General features: G+C 41.9%; 1 protein-coding gene across 1 annotated transcript; it reads right to left on the bottom strand.

The window, feature by feature from the left end:
• Positions 1 to 265: 265 nt before the first annotated feature.
• On the bottom strand, positions 266 to 6,176 carry LOC112260507 (fetuin-B; the record flags this gene model as incomplete). The annotated part of the gene is made up of 5 exons (XM_024435672.2): positions 266 to 838; positions 1,000 to 1,158; positions 1,388 to 1,554; positions 1,735 to 1,819; positions 6,084 to 6,176. Coding segments are annotated over 4 exons (504 nt in total), but the record flags the coding sequence as incomplete, so codon positions are not given.
• Between the last annotated feature and the right edge of the window lie 6,705 nt (positions 6,177 to 12,881).

Raw genomic sequence — 12,881 nt, 5'->3', positions numbered from 1 at the left:
ATGTCACCTCCAGGGCTCCATATGAATTGGATACAGTTGAATAAATTATGACCATTGAAAATATATTCATTGTAAACCATTAATTTATTGCTCTGATACACACACATCATAGTTCATATTATCATACAGTACAATGTTGTGGAATTCTTTACATATGTGATCCAAAATAGCAAAAGAAACATCCAGCCAGGGCAAAAGAGGAAGTATTGGAGTCATAGTGCCCTCGTTACCAAATAGCTTTGTATCTCATAAAAAAATTGTTAATAAGCTGTTATTGCAGTAACGTAAGATGTTTATCAATAAGATTTGAAACCTGTCCAGTCCCAAGTTGTTTTTTCTCTTGCCTGGACAGTTGCTTGCTGCTGGTGAGGCTCTTTGAGGTGGGGGATAGGACCACCACGACCCCACAGCAAGCAGTGTGTGTGTGCATGTTTATGGTTCTCATCATCACTTCTTCTCTAGCCTGAGAGATGGACATAAAAATGATAATAACTTTAAGTGCTTATGAAATGGGACAATCAGAACATTATGCCCACTCTGAGATCAACCCCTTCCTTTCCCCTACCCCTAGACCTAGTCTTGGTCCTGAATTTACATCACAATTTAGTCAGATCTGGAACAAACTCCTGCATTGTGGGGGTCTCATCTGCCCAATTTCTGAGGTTACTGCTGTGCTGTCTCTATGTTACTGAGGTTTCATCATGATATGGCATGATGGCACTGTTGTGGAAATTCCCAACCTCTGGTTCAAAGATTTCACACTTGAACTCGATGGGAAGTTTGATCTCAAACATGCCGTCATCCAGAGTGGTGTGAGAGCCTGTGCCAAGCCCTTGTGCTAGGGAACAGAACACAGCATATTATTGGTCAAACAGAAAAACAGGATATGATGACATAGTGAAATCACTGAGAATGGTGTGATGCTGATGTGGGTCTACAGTAGTTGCCAGCTTGTCACATACAAATCATCATTTTGATCAGTTGGTTTTCCCTTTTTACCTATTTCAGAATGTGATAGTGTGTAGCTGTAGTGTAGTACTCCATTGAAAATTCACAGTCCATCATTTTACATTGGGTCAGATCAACATCAGGATTGTCCTTAGCAGAGACCGTCTCTTGAACGGTGAACTCCACAAAGTAGGACGGACACTCAACCCACTGTGAAGATGACAGCAAAGTGATTTTAACTTGAAATAGTTGTCACAATATCAAGTTTTGTGAGCAAGAGTCACATCTATTTCCTTAAAATGCTTTTATGATTTTTGGTTGCACCTCATCTCATGCTGGTTAAGTGCCTCCTACTCCTCTCCAAGACAATAGCAAAGTAACATTTTATTTCAATAGCAAAATTGTCATATTTGCCATTCAACAGAATGAACTCACCGACCTGCATGCTAGCTCCTGTTAGGTTGAGGAGAGTGTAGTAGTTGGTAAGGCAACGCTTTCTGTTGTATGTCTGGAGGGACAGATTGGCCATCTCCGCTATGATGGGGTCATCCAGGCACTCTACTGTTGGACAGTCTGGACATGTGTCGACGATGACTGTGGCAGGCACTGGACACAAGGTATGGGCTCACTACTATAGGTCATTACTACAGGTTAGTCAAACTAAAGCAACAATACACCAGTAGGTCATTCAGCTGAAGGGGTTTTGTGGTTACAGTACATACGGTATATTTTTCCTGACCTATTGACCTGACCAGGAAGAACAAAACCCTACTAGCCAGACTCTACCTTGTTGGATGGTACATTTTATTGCTGCGGAGTTCCACACTTTTCCCAACGTACAGTAGATAGATGCCATACACTGCCCATACACCTGTTTAGTGGTAAGAGATTTTCATTTTAAAAAATCATACTCCCCACACCCTGTAAGCCAACCTGGACTCCGGGGTAGACGTAACATAGTAAATGAAAAATCCGGGACACTCAAATATGTTACATTTGGTATGGTATTTCTTAATTTGCGAATGTCCATCATCCATTTTGTATGATTTTGTATGATTACGAATTACATTTGCTGTGGCTAGCGTTAGATAGGTGCCTAATGTTAGCTAGGTGGCTAAAGTTAGCTAGGCTAAGGGTTCGGCTTAAGGTTACGGTCAAGGTTACAGTCAAGGTTAGGTTCAAGGGTTAGGGGAAGGGTTAGCTAACATGCTAAGTAGCTAAAAAGTAGTAAGTAGTTGTTAAAGTTGTCCGTGATGAGACTCCAACACGTAACCTTTGTGTTGTTAGATGTTCGCCCGACCAACCACGCTCCTTTTGTTTTAGCCTTAAGTAACCTCTATCTAACCATACCAAACATATCGTTTTAAGCGCTCCTAACCAATTGTGCTATTTTGTGTGTTTTTTCGCGTTGTTTGTAACTTATTTTGTGTATAATGTTTCTGCCACCGTCTCTTATGACCGAAAATAACTTCTGCATATCAGAACAGACAAAGCGACAATACCGGACTAAGATTGAATCCTCTACACTGGCTCCAACGCTCGTCGGATGTGGCAGGTCTTGCAAACTATTATGGACTACAAAGGGAAGCCCAGCCGTGAGCTGCCTAGTGACATGAGCATACCAGATGAGCTTTTACATTTTTTTTATTTCACCTTTATTTAACCAGGTAGGCTAGTTGAGAACAAGTTCTCATTTGCAACTGCGACCTGGCCAAGATAAAGCATAGCAGTGTGAACAGACAACACAGAGTTACACATGGAGTAAACAATTAACAAGTCAATAACACAGTCGAAAAAAAAGGGGAGTCTATATACATTGTGTGCAAAAGGCATGAGGAGGTAGGCGAATAATTACAATTTTGCAGATTAACACTGGAGTGATAAATGATCAGATGGTCATGTACAGGTAGAGATATTGGTGTGCAAAAGAGCAGAAAAGTAAATCAATAAAAACAGTATGGGGATGAGGTAGGTAAAAATGGGTGGGCTATTTACCGATAGACTATGTACAGCTGCAGCGATCGGTTAGCTGCTTAGATAGCAGATGTTTGAAGTTGGTGAGGGAGATAAAAGTCCCCAACTTCAGCGATTTTTGCAATTTGTTCCAGTCACAGGCAGCAGAGAACTGGAACGAAAGGCTACCAAATGAGGTGTTGGCTTTAGGGATGATCAGTGAGATACACCTGCTGGAGCTAAATTACTTATGCTCGCTTTGAAGCAAACACTGAAGCATGCATGAGAGCACCAGCTGTTCCCGACGACTGTGTGATCACGCTCTCTATAGACCTTTAAAACAGGCCGAAGGGCCAGATAGATTACCAAGATGTGTACTCCGAGCATGCGCTGACAACTGGCAAGTGTCTTCACTGACATTTTCAACCTGTCCCTGACTGAGTCTGTAATACCAACATGTTTCAAGCAGAACACCATAGTCCCTGTGCCCAAGAACACAAAGGTAACCTACCTAAATGACTACCGACATGTAGCACTCACATCTGTAGCCACGAAGTGCTTTGAAAGTTTGGTCATGGCTCACATCAACAGCATCATCCCAGAAACCCTTGATCCTCTCCAATTCGCATACCACCCCAACAGATCCACAGATAAGACAATCTCTATTGCACTCCACACTGCCCTTTCCCACCTGGACAAAAGGAACACCTACGTCAGAATGCTGTTCGTTGGCTACAGCTCAGCGTTCAAAACCATAGTGCCCTCAGAGCTCATCACTAAGCTGACCCTGGGACTAAACACCTCCCTCTGCAACTGGATCCTGGTCTTCCTGATGGGCCGCCCCCAGGTCGTAAGGGTAGGACAAAACCCATCTGCCACGATGATCCTCAACACGGGGGCTCATCAGGGGTGCGTGTTTAGTCCCCTCCTGTACAGCCCTGTTCACCAATTACTGCGTGGATAAGCACGCAGTAACCAGCACCATTATCACGTTTGCCGATGACACGGGAGGTCAGAGACCTGGCAGTGTGGTGCCAGGACAACAACTTCTCCATCAACATGATCAAGGCAAAGGAGATGACCGTGGGCTATAGGAAAAGGAGGGTGAGCATGCCCCCATTCTCATCAACGGGGCTGTAGTGGAGCAGGTTGAGAGCTTCAAGTTCCTTGGTGTCCACATCGCCAACATACTATCATGGTCCAAATACACCAATACAGCCGTAGAGAGGGCACAACAACACCTATTCCCCCTCAGGAGACTGAAAATATCCTCAAAAAGTTATACAAGTCTAGATCCAAAAGGCTTCTTAACAGCTTCTACCCCCAAGCCACAAGACTGCTCAACAGCTAATCAAATGGCTACCCGGACTATTTGCATTGCCCCCCCACACTTTTTTACGCTGCTGCTACTCGCTGTTTATTATCTATGCATAGTCACTTTACCCCTACCTAGATGTACAGTACCAGTCAAACGTTTGGACACACCTACTCAAGGTTTTTCTTTATTTTTACTATTTTCTACATTGTAGAATAATAGTGAAGACACATATGGAATCATGTAATAACCAAAAAAAGTGTTAAACAAATCATAATGTATTTTATATTTGAGATTCTTCAAGTAGCCACCCTTTGTCTTGATTATAGCTTGTCACACTCTTGGCAATCTCTCAACCAGCTTCATGAGGTAGTCACCTGGAATGCATTTCAATTAACAGGTGTGCCTTGTTAAAAGTTAATTGGTGGAATTTCTTTCCTTCTTAATGTGTTTGAGCCAATCAGTTGTGTTGTGGCAAGGTAGGAGTGGTATACAGAAGATAGCCCTATTTGGTAAATGACCAAGTCCATATTATGGCAAGAACAGCTCAAATAAGCAAAGAGAAATGACAGTCCATCATTGCTTTAAGACCTGAAGGTCAGTCAATCTGGAAAATGTCAAGAACTTTGAAAGTTTCTTCAAGTGCAGTTGCAAAGACCATCAAGCGCTATGATGAAACTGGCTCTCATTCAGAACGCCACAGGAAAGGAAGACCCAGAGTTACCACTGCTGCAGAGGATAACTTCATTAAAGTTAACAGAACAGAGTTCAAGTAACAGACACATCTCAACATCAAGTGTTCAGAGGAGACTGCATAAATCAGCCCTTCATGGTTGAATTGCTGCAAAGAAACCACTACTAAAGGACACCAATAAGAAGAAGAGACGTGCTTGGGCCAAGAGACATGAGCAACGGACATTAGACTGGTGGAAATCTGTCCAAATCTGAGATTTTTGGTTCTAACCACCGTGTCTTCGAGGTGCGGTGTAGGTGAACAGATTATCTCTCTATGTGTGGTTCCCACCGTGAAGCATGGAGGAGGAGGTGTGATGGTGTGGGGGTTCTTTGCTGGTGACACTGTCTGTGATTTATTCCAAATTCAAGGCGCACTTAACCAGCATGGCTACCACAGCATTCTGCAGCGATACGTCATTCCATCTGGTTTGTGCTTAGTGGGACTGTCATTTGTTTTTCAACAGGACAATGACCCAACACACCTCCAGGCTGTGTAAGGGCTATTTGACTGAGAAGGAGAGTGATGGAGTGCTGCATCAGATGATCTGGCCTCCACAATCACCCAACCTCAACCCAATTGAGATGGTTTGGGATGAGTTGGATCACAGAGTGAAGAAAAAGCAGCCAAGCATATGTGGGAACTCCTTTAAACAGTTGGAAAATCATTCCAGGTGAAGCTGGTTGAGAGAATGCCAAGAGTGTGAAAAGCTGGTAAAGGGTGGCTACTTTGAAGGATCTAAAATATAAAATAAAATGTTGATTTGTTTAACAGCTTTTTGGTTACTACATGATTCCATATGTGTTATTTCATAGTTTTGATGTCTTCACTATTATTCTACAATGAAGACAATAGTAAAGATAAAGAAAAACCCTTGAATGAGTAAGTGTGTCCAAACTTTTGACTGGTCTCGTACATATTACCACAATTACCTTGACTAACCTGTAACCCCACACAACACATTGACTCGGTAACGGTACCCCTTGTATAAAGCCTTGTTATTGTCTACACCTAAAGTCTACGACACCTGTTGTATTTGTTGCATGTGACAGATAACATTTGTGATACTAATTTGAGTGTCCCGGATTTTTGTTTGCTATATTACGTCTCTATGAGACATGCTATGCTTCTTACTGGTATGTCAGCTACATCCTTCACTTCACATTTCTTCCATGGCTTCCTGCTGATCACTTGACATTTTGTCTCCAGCACATCTATGGTTAAATATCACCTCTCCTTCCTGGGGCAAGAGGTGGAGGTAGGGAGGGAGTTAGTCCTGTAAATGGGTAGAAAGCCAAATATGCATGCAATAGCAATTTGACAGCTTTGCCTGTTCACTTGACTTAAATGAGAAAGACTTTACTCTCATAATTGACTAATGTCCGTATTTACTGTAGGCTGGTAGTGGAGGATTTCTCAACACTTCAAAACGTACCTCTCTTGGGCACGAGAGGGAATTTCCACAAGAGAATCCTTTACTGATAGAGTAAAGGATAAGCTGTTATGCTTTGTAAAAACATAAATGTAACTACTCACTGTACCTTTACTCTCCTCTATCTGTTCTGTAGTTTGTGCTCAAAAGAAAGGAAAATAAAAACTCCTGTATTGATCCTTACACTCAATCAGCGAAGAACCCAAATTACTAGAAAAAAAAACAACAACCTTGAAATAGGAAGAAAAGAACAGTTCAGTACAGTAGTTGATTAGCCTCACCCCTGTCTGCTGGCTGACAGAGTCAATTACTCAGAGCATGCGCAGACCAGCTTCCTGGTGTGTTTACGGATATATTCAATCGCTCCCTATCCCAGTCTGTTGTCCCCACATGCATCCCCACCATTGTTTCTGTACCCAAGGTGGCAAAGATAACTGCACTAAATGACTACTGCCCCGTAGCACTCACTTCTGTCATCATGAAGTGCTTTGAGAGACTAGTCAAGGATCATATCACCTCCCCCCTAGACCCACTTCAGTTTGCATATGCCCCAACAGGTCCACAAATGACGCAATCGCCATCACACTGCCCTATCCCATCTGGACAAAAGGCTGCACCATTTAGATATTTGCCCTAGAACTACATAGCTGATTCAAATAATCAATTAATCATCAAGCTTTGATAATTTGAAATCAGCTGTGCTGTGTTAGGGCAAAAACCAAAATGTGCAGCCCTTAGAGTCCCGAGGACCGAGTTTGGGAAACGGTGGCCTATAGTATAGCGTCTATGGAGATACACAATGCAGTAGCTGATGCAGTGTTTACCCAGCATTGTCAGAAAAGTACTGTGTATCTTGAACTTTGTATCTTGGTCATGGTTTTAAAAAATAAATAATGAGTCAACCTGCACACGCTTGCACCACCCCAACCCAATTCGAGATACTGTAGCCATGGTAATGCGTTATTCTAGGCTATAAAAGCAGTACTATCCTACAGTGCCTTCAGAAAGTATTCATACCGCTTGACTTATTCAACATTTTGTTGTGTTACAGCCTGAATTCAAAATTGATTAAAATATTTGTTTCTCACCCATCTACAAAAAAATAATACCACATAATGACAAACTGAAAACATATTTTTAGACATTTTTGCTAATTTATTGAAAATTAAATACATAAATATCTAATTTGCATAAGTATTCACACCCCTGAGTCATGACTTTGTAGAAGCACTTCTGGCAGTGATTACAACTGTGAGTCTTTCTGGGTAAGTATTGAAGAGCTTTCCACACCTGGATTGTACAGCATTTGGTCATTATTTTTTTCAGAATTCTTCAAGCTCTATTCAATTGGTTGTTGATCATTGCTAGACAACCATATTCAGGTCTTGTCATAGATTTTGAAGTAGATTTTAGTCAAAACTGTAACTCGGCCACTCAGGGAACATTCACTGTCTTCTTGGTAAGCAACTCCAGTGTAGATGTGGCCTTGTGTTTTAGGTTATTGTCCTGCTGAAAGGTGAATTCATCTCAGAGTGTCTGGTGGAAAGCAGACTGTTCCAATTTTTCCTCTAGTATTTTGCCCGTGCTTAGCTCCATTCAGTTTATTTTTTATCCTGAAAACACACTAATCCTTAATGATTACAAGCATACCCATAACATGGTGCAGCCACCACTATGCTTGTAAATATGGAGAGTGAAACTCAGTAATGTATTATATTGGATTGTACCTAAACATAACACTTTGTATTCAGGATAAAAAGTAAATAGCTTTACATTATTACTTTAGTGCCTTGTTGCAAAAAGAATGCATGCTTTGGAATAGTTTTATTCTGTAGGCTTCTGCAGGCTTCATTCTTTTCCCTCTGTCAATTAGGTTAGTATTGTGGAGTAACTACAATGTTGTTGATCCATCCTCAGTTCTCCTAACACTCTAACTGTTTTAAAGTCATCATTGGCCTCATGGTGATCACACCCTGACCAAACAAAACATACAAAGCAAACTATGGTCAGGGTGTGACCTCCGGCAACTAAATAAGGAAGGACACCTGTATCTTTGTAGTGACTGGGTGTATTGATACACCATTAAAAGTGTCATTAATAACTTCACCATGCTCAAAGGGATATTCAATGTCTGCTTTTATTTTATTTTTACCCATCTACCAATAGGTGCCCTTCTTTGCAAGGCCTTGGAAATCTTCCCTGGTCTTTGTGGTTGAATCTGTGTTTGAAATTCACTGGTCGACTGAGGGACCTTACAGATAATTGTGTGGGGTACAAAGATGAGGTAGTCATTCAAAAATTATGTTTAACACGATTATTATTATTGCACACAGAGTGAATCCATGCAACTTATTATGAGACTTGTTAAGCACATTTTTACTCCTGAACTTTAGGCATTGACTAAAAATATTTCAGCTTTTCATTTTTAATACATTTGTGGGGAAAAAAACACAATTCCACTTTGACATTATGGGGGTATTGTGTAGGCCAGTGACCAAAAAAAAATCTACATTTTATACATTTTAAATTCAGGCTGGGACAAATGTGGAAAAAATGGAAAATACAAAATGTGGAAAAAGTCAAGGGGTGTGAATACTATCTGAAGGCACTGTATATATGTCACACCCTGACCATAGTTTGATTTGTATGTTCTATGTTTTGTTTGGTCAGGGTGTGATCTGAGTGGGCATTCTATGTTGGATGTCTTGTTTGTCTGTTTCTGTGTTTGGCCTGATATGGTTCTCAATCAGAGGCAGGTGTTAGTCATTGTCTCTGATTGGGAACCATATTTAGGTAGCCTGTTTGGTGTTGGGTTTTGTGGGTGATTGTTCCTGTCTTTGTTTTTGTTGCACCAGATAGGGCTGTTTCGGTTTTTTCACATTTATTGTTTTTGCATATTGTTCATTTATCATCTTTATTAAAGACGTATAAAAGTAACCACGCTGCGTTTTGGTCAGCCTCTCCTTCCCAGGAAGAATCTCGTAACAATATATTTTTAAAGCCATTTGTTAAGGTGATTCATGTAGTACTTCAACAAAATTTGAGTGGTTTACAGGTATTTCTAGTGTTTCCAGGCCATTTCTGCCACTTTGGGCAGATTACTTATGAAATATAATGGTATATTGTTGAAGACTGGTCCACTAATCACAAATACACAAGCTTTCTTATTATAAATGGCAACAAAATTCAACAGTAATATCACCTTTCCAAAATCTGATTCAGTATTGGCAGCCATATTGGATTAAATGTTACAAATAATAGAGGAGCCAATTGTTGGACACCCATTCTAATATCAATGAATAGATCCCAAAGAGCATCTCTACCAAATGTGAAGCGTAATTCCGCTGCGTAACGGTTTCATATCAAGGTGATATTACATCAGTTGTAGCATAATGTAATAGCCTATTGTTAGGTTCTAAATAAATAGTTTTACTTTAACAGACAACTAGTCAAAGCTCAAACCAAGTTGATTCACCCACTGGGTCAAACAGCTGCAAAGACAATGGCATGTTTCCACAAGTACATATATTTATATCCTCCACTGGGCGTAGTCAACTCCTTGCACATCTAGACAGCCAATACATCTGTTGCTAGGCAGGAACAATTACTTGTCTATTTACACCTATGAGGCCTCTGATAATATCACACTATTCACACTCTTATTTCCATCTCTCGTCGTACAACTAAATTGGGGCAAGAACCGTCCATCAGTTCTGTTCTATGCCAATGGGATGCTAGTCTCCATGCCAGTCTCCTTAATCCTCAGGTGTCAAAGCAAGACACAGACTATGGGCCTTGTATATAATTAATTGCACTGTATCATTCAGCAAGCCATATGTATTGATGCGCTTTAACATTAGGATTCTGATGACATGGTAAACCCCTACTATCAAGTACCCCATCATGGTTAGCCCAAGCTACCATCTAGTGGGTTCTCTAATAACCTCCCTCCTGGAGGACACGAAAAGATAAAGGTTTCCTGGGAGGTAACCCTTCCTAGAATCAATAGATTTGAGCAATGCACCCTCCCCTCACTTTCTGCTCTCCTCACAGCTTAAGGCCAGTGCTCTCTCTCTCTTTCTCTCCTTTCCGATTGACAATTAAAACAATTGATAAATTATCCAACCCAAATTTAGAATGACAGTCCTTAGTGCTTCAAATTGAGTCTCACTTGAAGATTAGAGACTCTCCACTTAGCATACACTGACACTGTTAGAATGTACATTTACAAACAGGGAACCATAAATAGACAGTATGTCTATGCATCACCCCTGTTGAGACCAAAACCCAGACTTATATTACAGGTATTAACTTTTCTCATTACGACCCCCGTTTATCCCTGTCTTACACTATCTTGAGTGGCATGTTAATGACAGATCGGTATCTCAATGCATTATTAACCCAAATTACTGTAAACTTCCCAGTGTGTAGATCTCCAAAATCCCCTTATACCCCAAATAAACAGTTTAGGGCAACCCTAAATCAATTTGCGAGCACAGCTGACCACCCCCCTCCTTCCTGGCACTCATCTTCTGGCGTATCTTAATTTTCTTCTTCAGATAGCATTATAGTTCATCTTCCAAACGGCACTTAAACTCAGCAAAAAAAAGAAAAGTCCTCTCCCTGTCAACTGCGTTTATTTTCAGCAAACTTAACATCTGTAAATATTTGTATGAACATGAGATTCAACAACTGAGACATAAAAAGAAGTTCCACAGACTAAAAGAAATGTGTCCCTGAACAGAGGGGGGGGGGTCAAAATCAAAAGTAACAGTCAGTATCTGGTGTGACCACCAGCTGCATTAAGTACTGCAGTGCATCTCCTCTTCATGGACTGCACCAGATTTGCCAGTTCTTGCTGTGAGATGTTACCCCACTCTTCCACCAAGGCACGTGCAAGTTCCCGGACATTTTTGGGAGGAATGGCCCTAGCCCTCACCCTCCGATCCACAGTTCCCAGACGTGCTCAATGGGATTGAGATCCGGGCTCTTCGCTGGCCATGGCAGAACACTGACATTCCTGTCTTGCAGGGAATCATGCACAGAACGAGCAGTATGGCTGGTGGCATTGTCATGCTGGATGGTCATGTCTGGATGAGCCTGCAGGAAGGGTACCACATGAGGGAGGAGGGTGTCTTCCCTGTAACGCACAGCGTTGAGATTGTCTGCAATGACAAAAAGCTCAGTCCGATGATGCTGTGACACACCGCCCCACATCATGACGGACCCTCCACCTCGATCCCGCTCCAGAGTACAGGCCTTGGTGTAACGCTCATTCCTTCGACGATAAACGCAAATCCGACCATCACCCCTGTTGAGACCAAAACCCAGACACGTCAGTGAAGAGCACTTTTTGCCAGTCCTGCCTGGTCCAGCGATGGTGGGTTTGTGCCCATAGGCGACATTGTTGCCGGTGATGTCTGGTGAGGACCTTCCTTACAACAGTCCTACAAACCCTCAGTCCAACCTCTCTCAGCCTATTGTAGACAGTCTGAGCACTGATGGAGGGATTGTGCGTTCCTGGTGTAACTTGGGCAGTTGTTGTTGCCATCCTGCACATGTCCCGCAGGTGTGATGTTCAGATGTACCAATCCTGTGCAGGTGTTGTTACACGTGGTCTGCCACTGCGTGGACGATCAGCTGTCCATCCTGTCTCCCTGTAGCGCTGTCTTAGGCATCTCACAGTACGGACATTGCAATTTATTGCCCTGGCCACATCTGCAGTCCTCATGCCTCCTTGCAGCATGCCTAAGGCATGTTCATGCAGATGAGCAAGGACCCTGGGCATCTTTCTTTTGGTGTTTTTCAGAGTCAGGACACCAAAGAGGCCTTTCTACTAAGTTTTCATAACTGTGACTTTAATTGCCTACCGTCTGTAAGCTGTTAATCGTTTATGGTTAATTAAACAAGCATGGGAAACGGTGTTTAAACCCTTTCCAATGGAGTTATTTGGATTTTCACAAATTATCTTTGAAAGACAGGGTCCTGAAAAGGGGCCATTTCTTTTTTTTTTTTGCTGATTTTATGTAATGCATGCCTGTCACAGTTGATGGCCCTTGATAATGTCCTGATTTGAATATCTGGGGAATAATCCAATTTTCCCAAGCACACGAATCTCTCACCTGAACCGCCACCACCATTCTGTCTGGTCCAGTTTTCCGCCAGTGCACCAGCAGCATGGGAGAAGTTTTGACGTGATCTCTCACCATGCTCACTCCAAATGCACGGTGTCAGGACTCATGCAACACTCCTGCTGCTCGTACACAGGTTGCTGGCTCGGACTCAGGCCTCAGTAGAAGTGGTGCAGGACAGGGCTGTAGTGAACACCATTACTTCAGTTGGTTAGGGGGGGTGAAGCTCACACTATTCATGTCATATTATTCTTTCCATGCATATATATATATATATATATATATCATTGGTAGTCACTATCGCCATAACTTAGAAAGGACAGACCAAAACAACAGTTTAAGGCATTTCTGACTCAGAAAATCCAAACA

The sequence above is a fragment of the Oncorhynchus tshawytscha genome, linkage group LG01, assembly GCF_018296145.1.
Source record: "Oncorhynchus tshawytscha isolate Ot180627B linkage group LG01, Otsh_v2.0, whole genome shotgun sequence".
NCBI classification, from domain to species: domain Eukaryota; kingdom Metazoa; phylum Chordata; class Actinopteri; order Salmoniformes; family Salmonidae; genus Oncorhynchus; species Oncorhynchus tshawytscha.
The sequence above is the reverse complement of the archived record's forward strand: the minus strand, read 5'-3'. Positions and strand labels throughout refer to the sequence as shown.